Source organism: Podarcis filfolensis (assembly GCF_964270895.1).
Source record: "Podarcis filfolensis genome assembly, chromosome: 2".
Taxonomy (NCBI): domain Eukaryota; kingdom Metazoa; phylum Chordata; class Lepidosauria; order Squamata; family Lacertidae; genus Podarcis; species Podarcis filfolensis.
In genome coordinates, this window is record NC_139605.1 from 55,996,781 (window position 1) to 56,023,428 (window position 26,648).

The following is a 26,648-nucleotide window of genomic DNA, read 5'->3' on the forward strand; positions in this document are numbered from 1 at the left end:
AAAGGTGTGCAAAATTGGCATGGGTTTTCTGAATTACGGTACTTTGAGGGGAAATAATTGTGGATGACACATGGTAAATTACATTAGCCAGTAATGTAAAAGATTGGGAATGCAGCTCAGTTCCATTATTTAACTCATTCTGGCATTGTGCCTTTAAAAAAAAATACACAGCAGATGGTTGTTTGGGGTGTGGGGAGAACCACAGCTTAGCAGTAGAAAACATCGTTTGCACACAGAAGGTCCTGTGTTTAAACTCTGGCACCTACAGTTATGAGGTAGCAGGTAATATGAAGCACTTCTGCCTGAGATACTGGGGAGCCACTGCCATTCCAAATACGACAATACTGAACTAGAAGCACAGATAGCCTGACCTGGTATATATCAACTTCTTCTGTACCATCCTGTTTCAGGCTTGTGCCATCAAGTCCAGAAATATGCTTGTGACCAGCAAGGAAGTTTTGGAGACCTTGATCTAGGATTTGCAGCTGCCATTCTAAACAGACTTGCTAGTGAGCGAGCCCCACTTGGTACAAGAGAACCTATTAGTAAATGTGCATAGGACTGCACTGTAAGTTATTCAGAGTGGTATACTCCCTCGGAGACTGTGACTAGCTCACCAAACTCGCTGAATAGACAACAAAATGGCAGGTGACACTTGATGGGTGGAATTCAATGTCATGCTAACATGGTTCTTCTGTCAGCTCAAGCATTTCCGCTTGCAAGATGGAACACTCTCTCCTTCCCTTGTTTTGGGGATTCTCCTGATCCCCCAGAGCTGATTTGTGGGCAAAAGTAGGAAAGCCCTATTGCACTGGCTCCTGCTAGCACTAGTTGAATATAGCTCCTTGTACAACTGATACAAAAAGTGTTGGAGCACCTTAACAATGTGGTAAGGCAAGGTGACTGGATATTTTTTTAGTTCAGAAAAAAACCCTGGGGTGTGACAATAGAAGCTTAGAAGATTGTGAGTGGCACTGAAAGAGTAGCGATAATTCTCTACCTTCCCCTACAAAACTAGTTGCAGAGGTCACACAGTGAAACTGACCATTCAGGAAAAGTTTCACATCATGTAGAATTAATATAGGATTCTCTTCACCTTGGTTTAGATAGCCTAAAAAAAGATTAGACAAATTAAGAGAGAATAGACTACTGATCTTCAGGGGCAATAAACTTTCAGAAGACAAACGATGTACAGCTGTTGTTTTCATGCCCCACTTGTTGCTTCCCAGAGGCATCTGACTGGCTGCTGTTGGACAAATAATGCTGTTGAACTGATGCATGTTTGGCTTAAACTAGCAAGTTAATTCTTCTGCCAATTTATCTCTCATTGCTCCAGCTGTGTTTCCTTAACTCACTTTTTTCCTCCAGTCCTCACATCACTGGTGTGTGTGTGGGGGGGGGGGGAATCCAAGCACGATAAGCATTTAGATAAAAGGGTTAGACTAAAAGAATGCAAAATATATCAGTACATACTTTCCTCAGAGTAAAGAGCCAGCTGAATCAGGCGAATGGCCCATTAGCATCCTGTTCTCACAGTGGCCAACCAGATACCCGTGAGAAACTCCCAGGTGGACCCAAGCACAACAGCACTCTTCTCCCTTGTGGTTTCTCACAACTGGTATTCAGAAGCATTCTTGCCTCCATCCATAGAGGCAGAGCATGGTCACCATGGCTAGTAGCCATTAGCTACTGATAATTTCCCCTGTTCAATGCTATGGCATGGTGAACTACTATCACTCAAGCCTAGGCAACCTGAGGTAAATATCAGTTTGCTTAACTACCAATACCATTGCTAGCAGCTACCAGATCTTATAATACGGAAGGAGCTAGTAGAGATAATTTACGGCTTGGAAACCAGTAGCCCTCCAAATTATGTTGGGCCACAACTCCCATCAGCCCTAGTCAACATGGTCAGTAATCAGGGATGATGGGAGTTGAAAGCAACACTATCTGCAGGGCCAGTGTCTCCCAATCACTGATATCTTCCATATGGGTAGAGAAGGTAATCCAAGGGGATTCTGGCTTCTGTTGTCATCCTGCATGGTTTAAGGCAGTCAGTGTGCTGAGGAATGTGCCTATTTCTTTCCACCCATCACTCCCCATTCAACAGTGTTAACACAGTCTTAGTAACATTGTACTGGGAGACCTGCCCTCCAGCTCAAGCTAGCAATGTACCTAGTAGGTGGCCTTGGACAAGTTAAATCAGTTTGTTCAGTTCTTTAGTAGGACTGATGGGCAGAATGACTTGCTTTACCAGGCATCGTAAGGATGAATGCATTAAGCCTGCCTTTCTGAAAAGTGCTACAAATAAATTCCTGTTATACAGCTGGCTGAAGTAAACAAGAATCACAGATGAAAGAGGCCCCTCTATGCCATGCCTAGAAACCAACAGGATTTAATCCTGATGTGCATTTAGGGTTGGAGTACAGGCTGTAAGGTGCCCACCATGTTTCAGCAGCGCAGATACATGTTCCTGACAAAACGAAGACGGGGTGGAAATTTATGGAGGTGGGCAATTTGGATCAAGTACCCAGGGGGATTGCAAGGGTTGTGGCCCATGTTGACTTTTGGTACCAGCAGCTACTCTGGATTCAAATAAGTTTCAAGCCAGAGGTGAGACCCCAGTGCTAGCCATAGGCAGCAATTACACAGCACACATAGCCACTCTGTGTCCAAATGTCAGTTTATCTTTCAGCACGAAAGATTTCACAGTATCAAAAAGTAAATAATTTAATAAAAACCCCCAAAAGTTGATCTGCCTGTGGTCTGCGGCATGGTATGGTCCGATCCCTCTGAGATGTCGGTTGGGCACCACCCTCAAAAGTAGGGAGAGCCTGGGTAGCACCAGAAATTGGGGTCAGAGACCCACCAGGGCTCAGTCGCTGCTGCAGTTAGGTTTGTTGTGCATGTGACAAATGAACAAGGATGTGTGCAGACAAGATTTAGCTGAGGCAACATGAAGCGAAGTGCAAACACTGGTTGGCCTGGCAGGATGGTCAGCATCACTTGAGGGAAGATAATCATCCCAACTGGGCTACTGGGGAGATCAGAATCAATGGCTGACAGAGTAAAATTCAAGCGCACAGCTAAGGCCAGTAGAGTTCAAGCAGCATTCTGATGTCAGGGGAAAGGTGCAAGTCAGACTCAACGGGCTCAATGGCAATGGGGCAGTTTCTCCTTTAGCGAGGACAGCCAGCCACTGATTAGGGCCATAGCTCTGCTCATCCTGAAATGGAATGATGGTTTTCCACAGACAATTTCTTCAGATGGGTTGTGATTATTACGGTCCTTGCACCAGCACCAGAACAATCCTAGGGCTTTGTTGGGCAACTGTGGGATCATAAGAGTGCACCTCTACTAGCACAACCAACTTGCTATGAAGTCACAGATATTTAGAAATGACGGGGCTGTCACTCCCCACCATCATCAGGGCTGATGGGGCGCAGCACTCTAGTGGGGGAAATAAACAGGGCCTTATGGGCAGGGCTTAAGTCTGCTGAGAGGTAATCAGAAACGGGAGCAGTCCAAAGTAGTAGGCTTTTGGTGGTGGAGGAGGAATGGAGTCATGCTCCCCACCTGATGCGAGAGCCAACGTGCAGCGTTATTTGCAACAACGGCTGTTTTGCACAAGAGGACTTTCCCATGTGGATATCACTTCCCTGTAGGAAATAACACATCCGTGGCCATGTGTGAGGAGCACAAACATGTTTATTTTGTTGCAGGAGCCTGCAGCCAAACTGGGGATGTCCTGCTGGGAGCAATCATGGTGAAACAGACAGGAGTGCGCTCGTCATACATGGTCGGTGTTGATGGAGCCACCTACATGGAAGTGATATCTGCACAGGAAAGCTGAAGGGCCATAGGCTCCCACAGAGCACATCTACCATTCTTGGACTTGAACTCAACTGTTATGAAAGCAAAGGAAAACGCTGGCTGTCCCTGTGACAGAGGCTGCCTGCTTGAGAAGGCATGGCGGCGTTTCCGCTGACAGCAGGCTCCTTAAGACAATGTTGCCGCAGGATGGCATTTCGGCCGAGAGAACATTCCCTGAGAAGTGGGGTAGCGCAGCCAAGGATTGAATGACCCGTGCAGTTTCCAGGAGACTGAAGAGAGCTGCATCTTCCACCAATAAGCTCTGCCACTGTAAACTGTGCAAGGAGATGGCAGGGTTCTCAGACTGGAGAACACAATGTGCGCTGGGTGCCCTGATGCAAACCAGCCGGGAGTGCAATTTGAGCGCTCGAGGGAAGAGGTTCTATGCCGAGTGTAGCTGGGTTGCTGCGGTCGCCCACCACCACCAAGGGAGCCCTGCCCACCACCCCTAGGGACCAGAAAAGCCGGAACAAACAACAGAAAAGTTGGGTTTTTTAAATAAAATAAAAAATTAAAAAGTCCTTTATTGGGTGCAGCCTGGTCCCTGTGCCACGCTGGGCCTTGGCCGATCAAGACTGCCCCTGGGCTTGGGGCGGCTCAGTCAGCATCTCCCCGAACGTCGAACACTTACGAGGTGAGGGACGCAAGGGCTGTCCAGGCCTTGCCTATAGGCTAGGAATAGGAGCCCCAGGGGGAGGGGAGAGGGGGGGAAGAGCAAGGGTTGGTGAGGCCAAGTGTCTGTCTATGGGTTTGGGGGAGGGAAGGCGAGGTGTGGGGCCCTGCACATATACCAGGGGTGCACCGCACACCTCACTGAGCTGCACTCGAAGTGGTTTTCTTCAGGGTGAAATTGGTCCAGTTCACAGCCACTTTCTGCCGGGTCTGCTTGGCTGAGTCCAGGCAAAACCTGCAAGTACAGGGAAAAAAAACAACTAGTGAGAGGAAATGACGGGGCTGCGGGACTCTTGTTTTATTCACACATATAATATAGCTGCCTGTCTCCTGTGAACTTCCCCTTACTCCCTCATGGAGTTGCTCAGATTTTTCAACAAGGAATGTCCACAAACATCCTAATGATTTTAAGGGGCAAAGGGTTAACAGCACAATGGCACCAGGCGGCACCACTTCTGTGATGAAAATACTTTGGAAAATATGTTGCAGGACAACACAAAGATGGGCTAGTCCTACTGGCAGAGACAGGCAACATAGGGCAGGGATGCTGGACAAAGCTGAGGAAGAAGATACAAAGTGTGTGCTGTTTGCAGCACAGAAGCCAAGATTTTTAGGGACTATAGGGCAGGTAGCTCATCAAAAAGGGTATGGGTGAATTTGGTGATTCCTTTTAGCCAAAGAGGAATGAACAACTTGATAGAGGAAGCTCAGAGAAGATGTGACACTGGTCTCTTTGAAGAAAGGAAATGGGAGACCACTCCTGAAGAAATCCTCTCTGGACCTAAGATGCCTTTCCCAGGCAGCAACCAGTTTTCAATCTCCTCCTTCTGGGCTTGAGCTGGTGGGCAGAACCACATCTTCAGATTTTCCTGGACTATCATGCTTTGATGGCTCTCTCTGACAGAAGGTGGTGCTTGAAGACTACTGCTACATGACACTTGTACTCTGGGGTGCTGAAGGGAACTTGTCCCACATGTGTTAAACCACAGGCGTAGCTTGGAGTGAGGTGACTTCAGCTCTCCTTCTGTTTTTCATCTAATCCAGATGCACTGGACATCCAGAACAGGTTTCTGGAGTCAGTAAGGAGTCAACTGAGGGCCAACAAACTGAAGTTCAATCCAACAAAACCGAACTGCTGTTAGCAAAGGATATGCTAGCTCATGGACATGGTCTTCAATTTCTCTGGGATGGGGCTGAAATTCCCCCTGAAGAATTAACTTTGCAGCTTATGGGTGCTTTTAGATCCAGTTTTACCCATGGACACCCAAATGGCTCAAAATGCCTTTTACCACCATCAGTTGATATGCATGGAATTTCAATTTAATGGAAATATTAAGCAACAGCTTGACTTATAAAGGTCTCTAGCCCTGCCTAAATAGTAGGTTAAAATGCTGAGGTGGCACATCTCTCAAGACTCTGAAAGAGTGTAGTGGAAATGATGATCCCATTCTCTCACATAGATAAACTTGGCCTTGATCACTGCCATGAGAACAGCCTGCCCAATACCCTCCTCCCCATAATACACTGAGTCAGGACTCCTCCTCTCTAACATGTTGATGGATGGCACCTCTTCTCCCTACAATGTGGCACTGCAGGGCCCATGTTGTATTTACATCAAGACACCTCTGGAAATTTGTGAATGAAATAGAAAGACTGCCTGAGCTAGTCTCATCCATATGTGGTTGAAATGGGAAACCATCTTCAGCTCAAGGGCCTCATTCCCTTCCGGGCAACCTTCTGGGCATCACGTACCAAATGCGGGTGGTGCCAGAGGCAAAAGTGGAGAAAGCAACAGAGGTGAAATTTGCCCCTGTACGATTTCTACACACATGCACACACCTCTCTCCTTCCTCCATGCAGGCAAGCAAGAGGCACTATCAATGTTCAAGGCACATTCCAGCAAGGCAAAAACACTCAGGGAGGGAGCAGGGAGGGATGTTGCCCCGGCAGAGGGTGTGTGTGGTGTGGCGAGTACCCCAAGGGAGTATCTGCATTTAGTTCCCAGACCTGAGGTTTCACATCCCTGATGTATGGCATTGATTTATTTCTCGTCTGCAAGGCCCTGATCCCAGCACTCCACAGTTTATCGGGACCAAGTCTTACCTCTTGAAGTATTCCACTTCTCTGTCAGTCTCATCCATTTCCACACCATCTAAGTCTTTGGGCAGGAACACATCATCTAACAAATCACAGCAGTGAAAAAGAAGAAGAAAGAGTTAGCTGAGCCCGAGAGCTGCTCACAGTCAGCGACAGGCATCTCCTCCTTCCCTTCCAAACCAGGCACATGCCTCACACCACTGAAACATCACTAGCTGCCCAAGCCAGGAGACTCCCCTGCAGTGATGCTCAAGGTGCCCAAGTCCACAACCACTGGCCCAAAGCACAGAAAGCGAGATGTGTGACAAGAGTGTGACTACTCTACCCCAAGTTTGTGATGTACAGCAAGCACTGGTGGGGTAAAAATAAATTTCAGTGGGAACATAGGAAAGTGCAGTTAAAGGGTTTGCAAAATTCCACACTTCTGAGCTTGAGCTTGGCTTTATGAGAATCTCAGTTTTAATCAATGCCAACATGCTCTCATAATTGCAGGGAGAAGTCTGAAAATACATAGAGTTTTGAGCTGGGACTTAGGGAGCTGAGCAGTCCACAAAAGCTGTCTCACCTTACCCCCATTAAACCTTAGCCCTACATACAGCTGTTTTAACAGCCATGTCTCTCCTGCACCTTCACAACATCAACTCTTGCCGCAATATTCCAAATTCTTTTTAAAAATCCTATATGGAAGAATAAACTTGGTCCAGAAAATGTGCATAGCTCACACTCAGGATACAGTATAGGGCCCCATCTGCACTATTCATTTAAAGCAGTATCATACCAGTTTAAATAGCCCTGGCTTCCCTGCAAAAATCCTGAGAACTGTAGCTTGTTATGGGTGTTGAGAGTTGTTAGGAGACCTCTATTCCCTGCACAGACCTACAATCTCCAGAGTTCCCTGGGAAGAGGCATTGATTGTTCAGCCTCTCTGGGAAGTGTAATTCTATGAGGAGAATTCTCCTAACAACTGTCAGAACCCTTAAACTACACTTCCCAGAATTCTTTGACTGTTTAAAGTGGTGTGATACTACTTTGAATGTATCATGCAGATGGGGTAGTCTCCCTGGTACTTTTGCAGTTTTTTAAAGTGTTCATCCAAAACATACCCAGATTCTAGGCTGTTATGCATGCCCTCAGGATGTACGCCAGTACCTGCCCTCTCACTAGCCTTCGTAACAGGACTGGCAGCTGTCATGCACTTGGTGGGCCTCACCAGTGTATAATGGGCCTCAGAAGCGCCAACGTCCTGAGTGCATAAGGAGCCCACCCCAATCTTAATGAGAAGCTGGGACAGCTCAGTCAGTAGAGCAGGAGACTCTTAATCTCAGGGTTACGGGTTCGAGCCCCACGTTGGGCAAAAGATCCCTGCATTGCAACAGATGGACCCTCATGGTCCCTTCCAACTCTCTATTTTTGTGAAAAAGCCAGAGAGCAGAAATAACAGCCCAAATACAGGAAAAGCCTTCCGCATACTCACCAATGGAAGGGCTCGCTTTCTCCATTTTGTTCCTACTCTTCTTGCCTTTGCCCTTTGGCTGGGGCAAGTCATCTGGCGCAGTTGTATGGGGCAGATGCCGCTCGCCAGTCCCCAAGGAAACAGGCTCCTGCTCAGCCTGGTCGGTTCTGCCTTCCCCTCTCCGGCTCCTGCCCTCCGCGCTCTTCTCTTTGTCCACCTTAGAGCCGCCACAACCCCAGCCCTGCCCCTGCCGCAGCCCTCTGGCCCCATCGCCATGCTCCACGCTGCTTCCTCTCGGGGCTTCAGGAGCCGTACCCTTCAGGGGGTTCTTCTGCCCCATCCCCTTGGAGCCAGAAGCCTCACTGCTCAAAGCGAGAGTCTCCCCTTTCTTGGCCGGGCAGCTCTGCCGCTTGCCCTTCCTCTGCTTCCCGGTGGCAGGTGCTTGCTCCTGCGGCTCCACTCCCCTGCCCGGGGTCGCCTCCTTGGACTCGTGGCCGGCCCCACTCTCCAGGGGAGAGTCTGTTGGCTTGGGGGACTGGACCCAGATCATGCGTGAGAGGTTGGGGACGGCGTTGAGTCGCTTCACCACGCCATTCTCACAAGCCGGGGGCGGTGGGGGCGGCACCTCGCCTGGGCTCTCCACCCATCGGGAGGCCACCTCGCTCCGCAGCAACGTGTGGTTGTGTGGCGTGCCCAGGCTAAGCGGAGACAGGTCGAGGTCGATCTCCTGCAGCTCCGAGGAGCCGTTGAGGTGGGAGAGCAGGTTCTTCTGCTCCAGCACGGCTGCCTTCTTTGGGAAGTCGTTGACGTCCAGGTTGAGGTCGTAGACATTGAAGCTGGCACGGATGGAATCCTTGATGGTGTTCTTGATCTCCTGCAGTCGGCTGCTCAGGAAATTGTTCACTCGCTCCAGTTCTAGCTGGGGCCACTCCAGAAGCTTCTCTTCAGCCAGCTCCTGGTCCTGACCCGTAGGCGGGGTCCGGTCCACTCGCTTCTGGGCCTCCGCCTCCAGCTGAGCCTTCTCTTTCTCCTGAAAGTCCAGAAGTTAGCAACATGAACTCGAGTGATTCTAGTATTCCTACTGGCAACCGAGAAGAGGGACTGTGGTGAGGATGGCAGCCAAACTCCAGCTGGCTGGCTGAAGAGGCCCCTGCTTCTCAGCTGCTGACAGTAACTACTTCTATGCAGCTGCACGGGGACTACGGCAAACCACCGTGCACTTGGGAATTGGCACTGGGAACTGGCATACACAAAGCCTGTGCTATGGTAACAAACCTTAAGGAACAGATGCGCTGCCAGCAATTTCCCACAGCCATTTCCCTGTGTGTACAAGCTCCAGAAAGGTTGCTACACCTCAGGCCCTAAACTTGGTTCATGTGGCGCTGGAGCATTTGGGGCGGGTGTGGGGCTGGAAGGTTGCAAGCAGAGAAACACAGTTACATTTTCACACTGCCTGCCCCAGCTCAGCAGCAACTGAAGAAGACAAGAGAGAAAGACTGAAGGGGCCCATTTCACTGACCAGGCATCCTCAGTCAATAACCCAGCGTGAGAGAGCCAGTGTGGCATGATGGTTAGGATCTGGGAGAGACCAGGGTTCAAATCCCCACTCGGCCATGAAGCTCTCGCTGGGTGGTGACCTTGGGCCGGTCATTGCCTTCTCTCAGCCTAACCTACCTCACAGGGTTGTTGTGGGGGTTAAATGAGGATGTGGGAGGACCTTGTACATGCCACCTTGAGCTCCTTGGAGAATAAGGTGGAATATAATGTGATATAACAACAACAACAACAATTGTAGAAGCAACCTTAATTCACTTCAACTTCTGACTAGTTTACACTGCATGTGTGTGAGAGAATGAGAATCAGGCGTGATAAAAAGTGCGTGAGAATCTGAGGAGAGAGAGCTTAAATTCACCTCTTTCATCTCTCTGTGAAAGAGATCACATCTCCTGTTTGCAAAGGTAGTAGGGAAACTGAGTTCCTTGCAGATACATAGCAACTTGTGAATAACATGAAATGCCAGGCAAAACAGCATTACTGACACATACTAAGTAGTCAAGGAGTGTTCATACAGGTTAACAGCCAAGTCGGCACCCTTCGAGTAAACATCAATGAAGTGTTCTTGTAGCATACACAGCACAGGCTGTGCATGCAGAATGTTCCTGAAATGTCTATTTAAAAAGGTAACAAAGATGGGAAAGACATCAGCATAAGACTTTAGAAAACCACTGCAAGTCAGAGCAGTGACTGCAGGGCTAGGTGGACTAGTGGTCTGATTCTGCATAACACAGTTTCATATCTTCAGGAATTCCCCTATAGCATAGGCAAGCTCCAGAATGAATCCCTTCACAAAAGAACCCAAGCTAGCTGCTTGGCATGTTCACGTGTGGATATCCTGGAGGGAGAGCCCTGTTTCATATGGCTCAGATCAGGCCCAGAGGTACTCACAACACTCATTAGCAATACTTAGATGAGGGTGAAACTGCAGTATCTCTTTGCAAGAAAGAAAGAAAGAAAACAGCTTGTGATCTTATTATGCCACTATGCATTTTGGAGTCTGTATCAATTATGAAAATATGTCAAAAGTCGACATGGGGAAGTGACAGATATTTGTCAAATAGTTCATCCTCCTTTCTGTTTAACTCTTTTATCTACAGTCATCTGCCCACCCAAATGCATACACAACTGGGGACTGAGGCATAACTGCCCCACTTCTATGAAGAAAGGACATGCTATAAAAATTCAGATTAGTTTCTAAGCAAGTTCTATCCCATTTCCATCCCTAGCTAGGGCCAAGATTTAAACCGTTCCTCCTAATCTATGGACTCATTCTATCAGGATTCTGAAATGATCCTTACCCTCTTCCCCTTCACATTCAATCTCCAAGAAGCTGTGGGCCAGCGTATGCTCTCTTTTGCACACTCATCCACGCACGCACACCCAGCCCACCTTCTTCTTCTGCTTGTGACGTGCACGCTTGGCAGCCTTGGCACTGTTCAGGGGCTTCGGCTCTGTGCTGTTGATGTAGTCCAGGAGCTCATCCACGTCCCGGTGATCGACCGCCGGCTCTCCCGAGCTGCTGCTGTGTCCCAGCTTTTGAGGGAGCTCCTCTTTTCTCTTGGTCAGCCGGGAGCGCAGCTTCTCCCGGATCTCGGCATAGTTCCGGCTCGTGGGGGCGGCCGGAGGCTGCGGATAGAGTTGGACTATTGGTCTGCTGCAGGTGCAGGAGATGGTTACTGCTCTACAACTGCCACTGACAGAAACCATGTGCTTTCCTGCTCTCTCTCCCCTCTACTAGGCCCAAGGCTGAGCTGAGATCCACAGCCAGTTCCATCCACGTAACCACTGACACTACAGAGGCCCCAAAGCTGGAACAGCTGAGTGCAAGATGCAACAGCAGGGCTTTACTTCAGCAGCTCAGGACAGGAACGAGAGGAAATGACAGGGTTGAGAGAAGTGTGTGGAAGTCCAAGGCTAGAATACTGGGGTTTGGGGGTGGAGAGAGAAGCTAATCTCAAGGCTACCAAGGCCAAGAGAGATGAGCAATGATGCATGCCATGTGTGTGTTGTCAACATGGTGTTTTTCCAAGCCGCCCACATAGAAACAAGTCTGTGAGTGAAGGTCATGGATGCTGCTGACTCTGATTCTACTTACCGCGTTGTGGCCGAAGAACTCACAGTAGCAGCAGTCGCAGAACTTCCCATCTTTCTGGGTTGTGGAGGACGAGGTGCAGGAGCTGCGCTCGGAGCTGCTGTCCTCGTCCTCGCCAAGCCCCTCGTCTGCCTCGCAGGACTGTGGTGCGTGGCAGCTTGTACCGTTGGGGAACTTGTGACCTTTGCAGGAAGGGTCCCTGCAAGAGGAAGGAAGAGGAGGCAGGTGAGAGGCAGGCCAGGCAGACGGGCTGAACTGGCCTCCAAACTCGATTCAAAGCGCTAGTTTTGATCTACAAAGCTCTAGGTTGTCTGTGAGCAAAATGCCTGACTAAGTTCATCTGTACAGATCCTGTTCTATATGTCACTGCCTTCAAGAGGACCAGGCAGGTAGACTGTTAGAGAAAGGGGGTTTTCTGTTGTTGGAACACCCCATCTTTGGAGCTCACTCTCCAAAGGGGCTTTCACCTGGCACTGGAATGCAAGCAATCTTCTCTTCCCTGGGCCTCCACTGACAGATGACGAATGTTTATGCAGTTTGCCTTGGGGGGGGGAGGTTTTAAAGCTGTTTACTGAGTCTATACCTATGTAGATTGTGTATCATACATATATAGCATATGTAAAATTACTCAGCCCTCAGTAATAAGCAGGTTTCATTATTACATAAAAACAACAACAACAACAAAACCAATAACACAAAAAAACCCCAGAACTATCACTGGGTATATTCTCCTGAAAATGTATAGTTTGGAATTCCAATTATGGAATTCTAAATTTATTGTATTAAGCAACTGTTTTTGTCCTTCTTGGGATTATACTAGGTGAGTCCATTTAACCATGTACAATGTGTTCTAAACCTTATTCAGCCAATCTTTTATCTGTGGGCCTCATGTTTGCTTCCATTTATAAGTAACTTCTATTTTTTGAGGTTTTTTCTTACAATCAAGTGAATTACATTCTGTGAAATAAAAAAAAAAATGAAAAAAAATCTGGTTGCAATAATGAAATATTTGACACCAGTTCTTGTTTCCGTTTAGGTACCAGACTAGGGGTTGTTTTTTTTTACTGTTTGCTTATTTTTTGGCTTGATGAGGGCTTATATATTTATTGCTGTGAGCCATCTTGGACACTTGCATGAAAACATGCAACACAAATGATTTAAGCAAACAAAACAAAATGCTTCATCCTCTCCTCAACCCTGAAGAGGCCTGAAGTTTGAACTCGGGGGGGGGGCGCTGCGAGTGAAGGGGGGTTAAGCCTGAGAAAGCGGAAGGCTTTGAAAGTGCAGCATCAACACAGAAATTTAACCATTCTGATGCTGAAGTGCTGCATGGCTAATAATTAAAAAGAGGCTGTAATATGGCTAAAAAATGGCAAATACAATGGAAAATAGGGATCAAACCCCACAGCGCTCCAGCACCCCCGTCTTCAGAGAAGGCCAATAATATTACTCTGCAACACTTAACAACAGGTTCTGAAATAACTTTTTCCTTCATGGCAAAATATTCATGAAAAAAGTTTCAACGGAATACAAAAGGCTTGTGGACTGTAGGATAGATCCATGAGTGGGAGAGATTCCCACCCGCTCTCATTCACAACTCTTTCGTTCCAAAACTACATGGAGTTTGCATTCTAGTGTAACTTTTTTCATTTATATTTTTTTACGGAAAGAAAAATGTTATGCCAGCACTGACTCGTAACAGAGCAAGTGAAACTCCAACAATGGCGGGATAGCTATGCCCAAAATAACATTATCCAGAGCTGGCACTTCTAAGAGCTTAAATAAAACCCTGCTTCATGCACTGGTCCCAGCAGGTTGGACAGGCCCTCTCTCCAAATGGTTCGTGGTAAGCATCACTAAATCTAGACGAGCAAATGCTCAAGCCATCCCTACTGTAACAGCAATCCCCTCAGGCGCAGAAGTCACAGACTGCCTCTGGTTTCAATTTTTTAGGACAGGATTGAACACAAGCCTCCTTTGGGAGCTGGAGAGAACAGAGCAGGGAAAGAAGACCAAGTTGCCCATTCAGCTGCCTAGACAACACAGGTGAAAAGAGGGCTTCTCCAGAAGTCCTGTTAATTCAGCATTCACCTTCATTTGCTTGCACGAAGTATACAGGGCAATTAGGCTCATTGTTATTTGTTTGCAGAGCAGTTATATGACAACAAGCAATTGTCCTGCATTCATCCTGAATTTGTTTGCAGGATGCCTACACATCCTCCCTATAATCACTCCTCCACCTCATACTTTTCACATTTTCCTGTCATTTGCAAGGCGCAAAACGTCCACTTTTTTGAAGGTGGATCTACTACACTAACTAGTCCAGGATTTCCCAAACTTGAGTCCCCAGCAGTTGTTGGACTACAACTCCCATCACCCCTGGCCAATGGTCCTGCTAGCTAGTGATGATGGGAGTTGTAATCCAACAACAGCTGGGGACCCAAGTTTGAGAAACCTTGGACTAGACCAACAGAAAGCTTTAATCAACTTTAATTGTGCCATCTTGCAGTTCCGGTATGCACTTAAATCCCTCCCCCGCAAAATAGTGACACTGTAGAGGTACCCCTAGTCTATCCACCTGCCTGGAGTTTCAAATGGTTCACTCACACTGAGCAGAGATAATGGTCCTTAGGCTGCTATCCTAAAATGCACGCCACAAGGATGACTTCTGCCAAGTGGCAAATTACCCCAGGAAGGTGCTGGGCACATTCCTATCAGCAACCCTATGCCCAGGGCTCCACTCACCTGTTGGTGCTGGGCAGTTGATGCGAGGCAGTCGGAGGACCCAAGGAGCCGCTGCAATGGCCGTTGCATGGATGAGTGCAGCCTACGGGAGGCGGTATCTTCAGCAGTGGCACATTGGCAGTTGGCAGGTGTGGGCTCTTGCAAGATCCAGTGGGAGGGGAGTCTGCTCCTGGCTTGGGCACCGGTGTGTGTGGACTGAGGGCTGGCGCAGGGAAGGGGGCCGCCTGCGGTGAGGAGCTCAGGTGGACGTGAGGAGGGGAGCTGAAGGGCCCAGGGTGGGCAGGCATCTGCTTTGTCGGGAGGAGTGCCGGCGGCTGCGAGGGGAGGCCTGTGGGGCTGTTGGGTGGAGCAGTGAGGTCCACATGCCGGTGGTGCTCCGAGGAGTGGAAGGCCTCTCCTGCAGCCAGATGGAAAAGGGAGAGCTATTAGATCCAATCCTGGACAGCAGACTTTTCACACAGTACTATAAGGGGCAAAATATTCCACAGGTGCTAAGCTTCCCCACCATGGAGACCTCTGCACCACAAGGTTCTTGCCCAGAAGTATTGCCCCTCCCATAATACTTCCAAGGCTCTATGGCCATACACCCAGGCATGCCGCTCAAGCCAACCCAACCTGGTAATCATTTTCTCAGCTAGAAGCTTCCCTGCAGCTGTGGTACTTTCCAAAGTACTTTCCAATGTACCAGGGCTTACAACATAACATGTTTCCTCAAAACATGCTAGGTGTTTGGCCACACGTATGACATGTTTAACATTTTAAACCCACAGCTCTCAGAAGGGGAAAGGGGGGCAACCCTTGCCCTTTGGGGTCGTGCTAAGGTCTCACTCAGCCCAAGGATGGGCCCTAAGGGGCTGGCCCCAAGAGGAGGCAAGATTCCACAGTAGTGAGCCCAGCAATGTGGTGCCACTTTTGCCCTGCGGATGTGGTCAGCTGGCCTTCCCCAGGCCCCGCCCATACAGACCTGGCGGGGTGGGTCTCCGGCACATGCTCTTGAACTGCTTGGGAAGAGTTTTGCAGAAGTCGAGTGAGGTAGGCAGAGGCGAGCCTGGGGTGCCGCTGGGAGCTGGGGAGAGCGCGTGGCTGTAAGGGCAGGCTTTGAGCCCACCTCCCACAGCAGGGGCCTGGCTGGCACACTCCGGAGGGAGGCCGGGGTGCTTGTCACCTGAAATGGAGTCAGAGATGGAGCTGGCTGCTCTCCAGGCCCCTCACTCACCTCCCCACTTGTGGCACCTCATCTGGGCCATGGAGATTGCAAAAGGCCTCTGGTGGGAAGACCTCAGTAAGCAGGGACCTTCATATAAAAAATTGCTCTCCCTCAGGAGAAGAGCAAGACAGGCTTGTGTATGGTCATCCCTTCTCTGACAAAATGTATTGATATAGGTTGCCAGATGCTAGCACTTCCTCACACAGTTAAGCAATTGCCACGCCCCCGCCCAATGACTACTGGCATAGCCTCCATAAAGAAGCTGTAGGGAGAACCCCGCATCTAGAAGGGAGAAGAGCATCACTGGCCCAGGGGCAACATCAACTTACCTGGTACAACAGGTGTTCCCCCCAGGGAGCTCCCTTGAGCTGCCCCATTGGCATGCTGGGAGTTCCAGAGCCCCGAGAGCTTGTGTGCAGACAGGAAGGAGCTGGGGTCCCAGTCTCCTGAGTTCCCGTGGCACGAGGATGAAGATGACGAAGACGAAGAGGAGTGGGAGCCTGCCCCGCAGGACTGTGACTTGCAGGCCGTATGCGACAGCGAGACCTGGGAAGAGAACGGGCGGCTCAGACCACAAATCCAATGCAACACGTCTGCTTGGAAGGGTAAGCTCATGGCTGATCTGTGAGGAATAGTAACATTGGACTAACCTTTGCTCCAATCAATTCTTGTCCTGGACCCACCATGGCACTTGCCCAGGAGGATGCAGACTCTCGGTGAGGAGACAGGCTTGTCTAGTCTTACCTCTACTCTCATTCCCTTTCCCACCACCGCAAATGATGACAGTGACAAGAAAGAAAAGAGTCAAGGCCCTGTTGTTGTAGGCAATGCATTCACTCAAGTCAAAGCTGGCAAGTTCCACAGCCTAGAGCTGGGAGCAGTTAGAGTCCCAGAACATAATACAGCCATCCGACAGTGGTCAAGGGTGTGCAGCTTGACTAATCCAGGAAGGCCTTTTATGTAGACTGCTTCACAGCAGTTAACCCTCCTTGACCCAAGAACATTTGTCCCGGAGTGAGTGATGATGTGCGTTCTGGTGGGGTTAAATGCTTACCGCCAGCGCCTGCTCCTGGACTGCCCTCCTTTCTTCCTCTTCCACGCTCTGCCTGCAGCTCTGGCAGATCCACAGAGGCATCTCTCCCAGCAGGTTCTGCACCAGCGTCGGTACAAAATCCGGAGGCAGCCGCTCGCCCGGAGATATCAGCCCATTGTGGGATGGTCCTCCCCAATCTTTACGCTCCCGGTGGCACAGCAAGCAGCACGTCTGCACCGACTGGTTGGAGGTGGGCAGCACCTGCAGCAGGGCAAACACACAGAAAGCGAGGGTTGCTCATGGGGAACACGAGCTTGGGGAGCACTGGGCCATGTGCTATGACAACAGGATATGCTTAGGAAAATCCCCAAATCCGGATTAGGGCAATACCTTTTGCCATGTCGTGGCTTTCCCACAGAGCTCTTGCAAACCTGTGGGCAAACAGGCCATCCAGACAGCCGGCAGCTGGATGCTCCCAGAAAAGATTTTCTAGTGCTTCCTGCCTAACTCTGCTATTAGTACAATACTGTTCACACTAAGCAACCTCAGAACTAAGCACACCAGCAGAGTGGCAGATCCGGGGCAGGAGGAGAGGGAATGAACAGTCTGTGATGGCAGAAGGGTGTGTGTTTCTGTGTGAGAGCCACAAAGGTGCCTGATTTGTATCCCAGTTCTCTCTGTCCCTTTTATTCTCCCACCCGCAGTTGTCCCCCAGCTCACAACTCCTGCCTCAGCACAGGATGCTACTTCCCCCATCCTATGCTTCCAGCACTATCCCAAGGCCCTCTGGGCCCAGAAGACAGGCAGCCTGCTCCTCCTTGCTCCTGTGCAGCTGAAGACGGAGGAACAGCTGCAACACGTAAGGCAGAAACCTTCTCCTGGCTGCTCCTTTCATTCTTCCCACACAAGGCCTTCAGCTTCCTGTCTGGCTCCGGGGCGGAAGCCAGGCGACAAATCGGCCTCGGCACTGCTTAGAGATGGTGACAGGCATGAAGGGTTAGGGGCAGGGTCGCATTGTTTCCCCACCGACTGAGGAGCCCGGGACAATGGGCCATGCATCTGACTGCTGCTGCAAAGCAGATGGTCGTTCTCAGACTCAAGGTGAGACAAAGCCCAAAGGGGCAAAGGGTGCAGCACGAGGAGGAGACAGAAGGAGAACTGGCCTTCCCTTCTCACAATCACCGCAGGAACAGGTGTGCTCGGGGGCAGGGGTGACGGAGGAAAGTGACAAAGGAGTAGTTCCACAGCAGGATGTGGGCTGGCAGCCTCAGAGCATGCCCAGAAAATCAGACACACCCCTGAGAGGGAGAGTCCAATCAGCAACAACTTGTCAGCGTATGTGAGAGAATATTAATTACCAATCCCATGGCTCTACTTTTTCTGCATTCTTTCATCATAAAACCAGAAAATGCTATTCATCAGAATGAAGACAAATTATCTTATCAGGAGGAAATCTGGCACTGGAAATCTAAGAATGCCAATGTGTGATAGCAGTTTAATTGTGTCCTGTTTTTGCACACCCCTTTTCTCAAAACATACCTAGAAATTTCCCCTTTCACGTAAGCGAGAAAACCAAATTGCTGTTTTGGTGAAAGTCTGTTAAGTATTCCTAAAGTTATGACAGTTCAAAGTTCCCGTTTTAAATAAACAATTTAACTAAGGGCAAGTACGACAAAATAGATCTGTTGGGCAGACTGAAGCTCCTCCGGTTGAACCTGCTTCCCCAAAGGAAAAGGGTTGCTGCCAGAGGGAACAGGTTGGAGCAGTGTGCATTTCTAGCTGCTCTGCGTGCGACATTGTGCTGCTGTGCATGTTCAAAAGTGGTGTGCTGCTTGCGCAATGGGCTACTGCATCTGTTTGTGCCTGCCTGCATATGGCATACCCTTGCACATGCCTACCCATGGCATGCTCCTGCTTATTCCTGTGAGTGGTGTGTTGCTATGAAAGTTTGATTATTACATGCTCCAGCAGATATGTGCATGTGTGTGTGTATATCAAGAGAAAAGGTGCCCCAACTCCATTAGACTGCACGCCTGGAGCTTAGATCACAGCCCCCACCCCTTCCATTCTGCTGGTAGAAGCCCAGTGGTTCCTTCACCTTTGATCTTCTCTCTCCCACTCACTTTGGATTGCTTTGTAAGTCTTTAGAATTCAGAAGAAGAGCAAAGCAAAAGTGCAAGTCTCATATCCTGATCAGTTTTGATAGCTACTCTGCAGGTTTTGCTTTCAGTTCAACATGTACAGTTTGTACTTTACAGCTTAAGGTAAGCAAATCAAAAGTTTAGGGTTATATCCAACTAAATCATTACATGCATGGAATGACTTCTGCAAGTGCACTGGAACTTCTCCTCTACTCTCCTCCAAATCTGCGCTGGAAAGTTGGAGGGAAGAACCAGAACCGATTTAGGGACTGACAGTCGGGGGGGGGGGGAGAAGGGGGGGAGGAATTTCATTGTCTTTACCAAATCTGTTCTGCTTGCACATTGATTTCGTTGGATACAAACCTTAGAATGTAAAACTACATATCTAACTAAAGACCAGCTTCCCAGCTTCAGAGTTCTCCCAACCGATATAAATAGAGGATTTGGGATGAAAAACCAAGGTAAAATTTGTGTGCACAGACGCTAAGTTGTAAATGGGCACAGCATATAGATCAGACTGTGCTTTTAGACTGCAGCTCCCATCAACTTCAGCCAGTCACCGTCCAAAACATCTGGAAGGCATTGGGTTGGCAAAGGCTAAGGCAATACATAGGTTTTTACCACTTCCATGGCAGTGAAGCTAAGGCTGTTGCCTTAACTTACTGTTTCCATGCTTTTTGGTGCCTGAGTGAATTCATAAATGCCTTAACTCTTCTCTTAAATGAGTGTTGTTGTTTTTAATCCTAGAATATGCACCTATCACTGGCAATCATCAGATGTTGATTTCACCTCCTAAATTAAACACTGCAAGGCAGACAAACATCTCCTTAAAACACACTCATCTTTGTTCCCTAGGCAAGCCTCTTCTCACCACACCTTTGTTCCCTGGAAATCCCTATCAAGGAGTGAGGTTCTCAAAAGGAGGACTGACACAGCAAGAGACAGATTCAGAACACAGGACTCAAATCCTCGTTATGCCTGTTTGGAAATTCCAAACTTTCTGGAACAAATTTCAATATTGTTGATGGAAGTAGTACCGTATTTTTCGCCCTATAGGACGCACTTTTTCCCCTCCAAAAATGAAGGGGAAATGTGTGTGCGTCCTATGGGGCGAATGCAGGCTTTCGCTGAAGCCTGGAGAGCGAGAGGGGTCGGTGTGCACCGACCCCTCTCGCTCTCCAGGCTTCAGGAGAGCCCCACAAACTCGGGGGACAGCGGGAGGTGCAGCGCGCCTTTCCCACTGTCCCCCGACTTGGTTAGAAGGCTGGCGGGGGGGAGAAGCCTGCTCCTCCCCGTCGCCAGCCCCGCAAACTCGGAGGATAGCGGGAGAGGCGCAGCGCGCCTTTCCCGCTGTCCTCCGACTTGGTTAGAAGGCTGGCGGAGGGCTTCCCCTTCCTCCAGCCCCGCAAGCTCCCAGAGCAATGCCAAAGCTGCACGCAGCTTCGGCATCGCTCTGAGTCCCGTTCTGGGGGCTGGGGGAGGGGGGAGGGGGAAGCTCGGGCTTCCCCCGCCCCAGCCCCGCGCCTGGGGGGGAGGAGAAATAATTTCCCCCCCTTTATTCCCCCCCCCCAAATCTAGGTGCGTCCTATGGGCCGGTGCGTCCTATAGGGTGAAAAATACGGTAACTCCTTGGGTATAAGAAGCAGCACTCGTTATTTCCACAAGTCCTGATGTCACTTAGAGCAAATGCAAACAAAGGTCTTTACTTTCAGCTATCCAACCCACACCGTAATGAAAAATATATCTACTGCTTAAGCAGTATCTATTACCGGGATCCCTGAAATGTATCCATTTCGCCTGTTGCTGCTGCTCCTGGACTTAGCAAACACGTCCCCGAGTTTGTCATAAGCTCCCTACCACCACATCTACTTCACACACCTACAGCAACCCTCACCAAGGCCAGCCCTGCAATGAGGCAGAGAGAGGCAACTGCCTCAGGCGGCAGGTACTGAGGTACAGGGAGTGGGCAGAGCTGTGTGTGCCATGTGGCCCATCCTGCTAGCCTGCTGCCCTCAAGTTCAGTGGAAGATCCTGTTCATCAGTATTGGAGTAAATTTCAAATGCCAGTCCAATTGGCTTCTGTATGTTCCTTGGAGCTGGGGCATAGTTTAGGGGGGTTTGTGGGTTGTTTTTTTCTGTTGTTGTTACCTTCTTGTATCTTATATTTTGTATCTTATGATTTATGTGTAAATTGTTCAATTTGGTTGTGAACTTCTTGACATTTTGTTTATTATTTAGGATTACTTGTATTACATTTGTAGTTATGTCATTTTTAAAATAAATTGTAAGCCACCTTGAGCATGGCAGCAAAATGTCTTGAGCCAGCCCTGACCCTCACCTATCCCTGCTTCAGCTTCCAGCCACAAGTGCCACAACCATGATAGTTCTACAAACTTAAGTAGGCCTTCCTAAAGAAGCAAGAGCTTCTCTCTCATCCTATCCAGCCTTCATTTTGAGTGCTGAGGTTGAGTTAGGAGGTATTGCCCTCTCATTCCTTGCTTCCTTCTGATCAGTAGTCTACAGGCAAGTGTGTGAGTGCCCTTCCTTTTTTTCCACTTTTGCCCACTGACAATACTTTACACCCATCCGGCAGTGTCCTCCACCCACTGGCGGAGGAAGGGGAGTGCGGGGGGTGCACCCCGCCCCAGCAGTGCAATCCCGGCAGCCCCACCCCTGTCTGCTCTCTGCCCCCCCCCCCCCCCCCGGTGCCAGAGCATGAAGCTCCGCCACTGCCTCCACCCTCATTTTAGTGAACATGCTGCTCTGTCAAAACACACTGGGAGCCTACGTGGCCCTGCCCCATCATGTCAATTTAACTCAGGGATAGGGAACATGTGGACCTCCAAATAATATTGCACTCCAACTCTAGAGAGCCACAGATTCCTCACTCCTGAATTCTAAACATTATGCCTCTTCTGAGGTTTCGGATGAGAACATTACCAGCCAAACATTTATCTCTTTGTTTTGTCTTGCGTCTGATCCAGATATGAACTGCCTGGTGCAGATTAATTCTCCTGCAGGGCTATTCCACATAGGAAGTCACTTGTTTAAAAAGAGTCCCCGCATGAAAATTGCACCCTATGTCAAAAATGCATCACCTTGAGCAAATACTGACTCCTGAGTTTCCCCACCGTGGTGGCAGAGGTCGCGTGAAATATATGTAGGTAGAAAGTTCTCTTAAGTATGGGGAACCCAGGCTGTGTGCAGGCATACTTCAAAATCAGGGCAAGCTGCTCGTTTCCACATGGCTTGAACCACCCCTTTGCAACCCTTTCAACATGCATTTACCAGTGAATTCAGTTCTGATTCACCACTCCATTTTGACCCCTTCCCCATTTCGGGCAGGCAGCCTGCCTTTTAAATATATTTTTTAAAAAAATTATAGCTTAACTATGTCCGGTCACTTGAATGCTTACTCAGAGCCCAATCTGAATAAAAACAATCAATTCCTTATTTATTTATTCTATTCTATTCATTTTGGGGTTTTTTAAAAAAAGAAAACTGGAGGGTGAATGAAACAAATGGCAGTGCTATCATAGGAATCAGTCAATCAATCTCCGTGGCCAGCTTCTGCAGAAACAAGTTAAGCTGGTCTCCCAGAGATGGATCTTGAAGAGAAGTCTGTATGTAAGGCACAATACATTAAGAGTCATTCAAAAGTAAAACCCTCAAGCTCTGAGAGAGAAAGCAGGGTCCTGTCCACCAGCCTGCAGCCATCACTGGCTGGACAAATGGCAGGCATTTAAAGAGACAGTACACATAGTGTGTACACAGGTAGAACTACTTCAGATGAGTGGGAATTCTGAGTCAATCTCTTTTCACATGTATACAAGACTTGAGTAGTGGGACAGGCCACCTTCTGGACACACCAGCAGGGGAGGGGGAGGTGTAACCCACATAGCCTTGTGACACCCCTCATGCATTCTTTGTATGAATGAGTTGTTTGACCCCCTCCACAGTGAGTGCTCTTTCCCTGCAAGCTCGCCACAAAGGTCACATACATCTGGACACAACCCCAGAATCAAATCACTGCTCATCTGACTGGACATGCTCTCCAGCAACCTTGGGTACCTTACAGAGTTGCTGAGGGCAGAAAGGGATAGTGGCATGTTTAAGAACTATGGTCTATGGATCAGACTTCAGATATTTAATCCATATTTCTTAAGGCATGTGGGAAATGCCACAGAGGTAGATCTTCTTTATTGCTAATAGGAGGTTTGAAAGCTGACCTCGCTGTGACTGACACCACACTCCAGGATATGAATCACTAACAAAAGCCCGCTAAGGTCATACTCATCCTGCAGATCGTAGGCTAAGCAGCATGTGCCCTGCATTGTCAGAGAAGACAAGTTTCTTGTTCTGTTAAGCAGTCATCTCTGCTCCTATTCCCCTGAAAAGCTGACTTGTCAGTGCCGATGGCTTGGCTACATCAGAACGGGGTACTTGCTTCCACACTAGATCAGATCAACTTAGCTAAATGAAGTGATGCCATATATTTAACTACCATGCACAATTTGATCATTTGCTGGTAGAGGAGACCCTATCACTGAAACCCTGGAAAGCTACTGCAAGTCTCTGTAGACAATACTGAGAGATGAACCAATAGGCCAAGTCAGAAAAAGGAAGTTTCTTATGTTACTAATCACATCAAAGAGTAGGGAAGACAAGATTTACTCATGCTGAAAACAATCACAAACAATTTTATTTATTTTTTACTGATTAGGTTGATCTACAAGTGTCTCTCTTTCAGAGCATGAATTAAATGCTATCGCAGCATGCTACTGTTTCAGTTTGATAATGGTATTACCAGGAATACGAGAGGCTAAAGGTGGAGTTCAACTGAGTCTTGCTAGTGGAAGCCTGTGCAAGGACTTCCACTAGCACAATGCCTTCCTCACTTTCCCAAGCCCCAAAATTGGATCGGGGTGTGTGTGTTCAGGAGAACCCCCAGTACAGCACACAAGGGGAGGAGAGGAAGGAATCCAAAGAAGGAACCCAGGAATCTTTCCTGCTCCTGCTCCAGACATTTTTGGTCAACAACTACCATGCTGCTGTCCAATATCATATGCAGTACTATATACAAGTATTTAGAAGACCCACTGAGTTCAATGGAGCTTACTCCTATGTACGTGCGCATAAGATTGCAGCCTCACTAATACTAATCTAGGTTTAAAATTTCATCTACAACGTATTAACCTCTAAACCAGCCTTTCTCAACCTTGGGTCGCCATATGTTGTTGGACTACAACTCCCATCATTCCTGACCACTGGCTAGGGGTGATGGGAGCTGTAGTCCAACAACATATGGCGACCCAAGGTTGTGAAAGGCTGATCTAGACCAGTAGTGGAGAACCTCTGGTCTGCAAGCACTAATTAGGCCTGGCAGGGTTTCTAGTTTGGCTTGTGAGGCAGTTTTCCCCAAACCACACCCACCTAATATCATATATGACATCAATTGTGGGCCAGGTAAAACCTCAACAGCTAATGAACAATCTGGAACTTAAAGGGTGCTCCCAATTGTGCCTTGGTAAGCAAGGCTTGATGACAGTGCTGACCCACGAGTGCCAATGAATTTTTCCATTCGCAGGCATCACTTTGATTCAAACCACACACGGAAACGGACTTCAAAGAGGCTTGCTGTAACCACTGAGCAGCTAATCCGGGCAACGGGGTGAGCTCCCGTTGCTCTGTCCCAGCTCCTGCCTACCTAGCAGTTCGAAAGCACACCAGTGCAAGTAGCTAAATAGATACTGCTGCGGCAGGAAGGTAAACGGTGTTTCCGTGCACTCTGGTTTCCGTCACGGTGTTCCGTTGCGCCAGAAGTGGTTTAGTCATGCTGGCCACATGACCCGGAAAGCTGTCTGTGGACAAACACCGACACGCTCAGCCTAAAAGCGAGATGAGCACCGCAACCCCAGTCACCTTTGACTGGACTTAACCGTCCAGGGGTCCTTTACCTTTACCTTGACATATAGGCAGCCATATTCACCTGTCCAAGCTGGGTCACGGGGTGAGGGAGGTAAAGATCAGACCTTCCAGCCAGATCTAATTCCCTGCCCCTGCTCCAGATGTTTGAAGCATAATTCCCTTCAAAGCCCAACCAGAATGACAATCATCAGGGATGATAGGAGTTGCAGTCCAAAAATCTGGGGGCCACCAGGCTGAGTGAGGCTGCACTAACAAGATCTTTGACTTAAAGTCCACACACATTACCTCAACCTTTCTGGCAAGAGCTTCTGCAAAGGATTCCAACCCTACCTGCACCACGTGGCACATTAACGGTTGAGCAACATGATATAGCTACCTTGGAATGACCTGGCCTACTCTGAGGCAGGCCTCCAATTTACAATGTGACAGCTAGAAAAATAACCAGAGTGCAAAGCTACCCACAAACGTTTTTCACAGGGAATCAAGGCAACCCTAAGGGAAGCGTTTTTATGAAAACATCACGCACCTACAACAACTACAATATCGAGATACCACTATAAAACTTGTTTGGTTTGGGACTGCTAAGTTTTACCTGAACAACGTATGAAAAGGAGATGCCCTCCGCGATAAGGAGAACCACATTTGTAAAGACACACCTTGACTTATTTTTACCAGCTTTAAAGTTAAAACAGAAAAGAAGTATTTCCAAAAATGTTAGGGGAGGGGGAGAAGCACTTTCAGAAAACTACAGCAAGGAAAAGTGTTTAAGAGAAAATAATCCACGCAATCATTAGTTAACACATTTCCCCATAACATACCAAACTAATTGGACCATATAAAAACCCCAACCCCAACCAGGAAGTGTTGTATTTATAGTTTCACTTCCACCCACTCCTTGGTCATGCATCCAACCAGCAAACAATTACACTACTGAGCATGCGTAGTAGATCCTCAGGTGCTTTATAAGGGAAACAGACAGACATAAGGGAAACAGACAGACATCTTTTAGGATAATACTGAAGGGAAAAACAGAGGGTGGGTGCTTTCTGATTGGCTGAATGGTAACACCACTACCACCCTCCCCATAGTTTCAAATTTTAGATGTTTCTGTGATTCCCTTCTGTCTACTATGAGGCTTCTTAACTAGAAAATGGCTCGAACAAATGTAGTTCTAAGCGTACCCAGACTATAGCATGTTCCAGCCTATGCTGTTCTTCCTGCTAACATTCAGGACTATATTAAGCAGGTGAGTCCCTAGAGAATCCTCTTCAGGTAATTGGAGAGTGAAAGTGTGCTGAATAACACAGGTAGTTCTGACTTCTGTTTTTAGATATACATTTCCTATAGGCTTCAAAAATTTTCCTTGTGTGCTCACAGCTAGTAACTGAAATCTTCTTGTACTGTGGTCATCTTGGTTAGTATATTTTTATATTCAGATGTGCTACCCCAGGGAGCCTTGGTTGACTAGTAAGGGACTCGTTTTCCCAGAGAGGAGGGACTTTCTTGTTGGAAGAGTCACTTGTTCAAGATGAGATACATAAGCTGCATCTCATCTTCCCATTTCTTAAAGCTGGAACTAATTGTGATTCCCCTCCTCACCTGTAGATATCCTGTTAGAAGCTCTCTTTTAAAGTCACTTCTGTGAGTCCAGCGCTGCCCTCTAAGACATATAGATGATTTATTTGCTCTTTGAAAAATGAGGAACTGAAAAGAGGGGTGAGGGCTTATTGTAAACTCCATGATAGAAAGCCATCTGTTTGAATTAGGGCAACAACTTTTAAATCTATAAATCAATTGCCCAAACCTTTAGCCTCTTTAATGAAGGGAAAGTTTTAATTGGTAGGGCTGTG

At 48.3% G+C, this 26,648-nt stretch overlaps 1 protein-coding gene and 1 long non-coding RNA gene across 4 annotated transcripts in view; one reads left to right on the forward strand and one right to left on the reverse strand.

Moving 5' to 3' along the window:
- The first annotated feature begins 373 nt into the window (after positions 1–373).
- On the forward strand, positions 374–4,394 carry LOC310756239. Its single transcript, XR_014544771.1, has 2 exons — positions 374–509; positions 3,723–4,394. It is a non-coding gene; the product is annotated as an uncharacterized lncRNA (long non-coding RNA).
- FAM193B (family with sequence similarity 193 member B) overlaps positions 4,359–26,648 on the reverse strand; it is a 32,118-nt gene continuing 9,828 nt past the window's right edge. The window contains exons 1-10 of one of the 3 annotated variants that reach the window (XM_083599946.1): positions 16,751–16,876; positions 16,347–16,455; positions 16,026–16,242; positions 15,454–15,654; positions 14,490–14,886; positions 11,748–11,943; positions 11,042–11,278; positions 8,117–9,125; positions 6,649–6,724; positions 4,359–4,780 (exon numbers count right to left, since the gene is read on the reverse strand). In XM_083599946.1, coding sequence (XP_083456072.1) covers positions 4,684–4,780; positions 6,649–6,724; positions 8,117–9,125; positions 11,042–11,278; positions 11,748–11,943; positions 14,490–14,886; positions 15,454–15,654; positions 16,026–16,242; positions 16,347–16,382 — 2,466 coding nt within the window. In that variant the 5' untranslated portion in view covers positions 16,383–16,455; positions 16,751–16,876 and the 3' untranslated portion in view covers positions 4,359–4,683. Of the gene's footprint in view, positions 4,781–6,648; positions 6,725–8,116; positions 9,126–11,041; positions 11,279–11,747; positions 11,944–14,489; positions 14,887–15,453; positions 15,655–16,025; positions 16,243–16,346; positions 16,456–16,750; positions 16,991–26,648 lie in introns of those variants that run through there. The other 2 variants (XM_083599944.1, XM_083599945.1) reach the window with 2 other exon arrangements.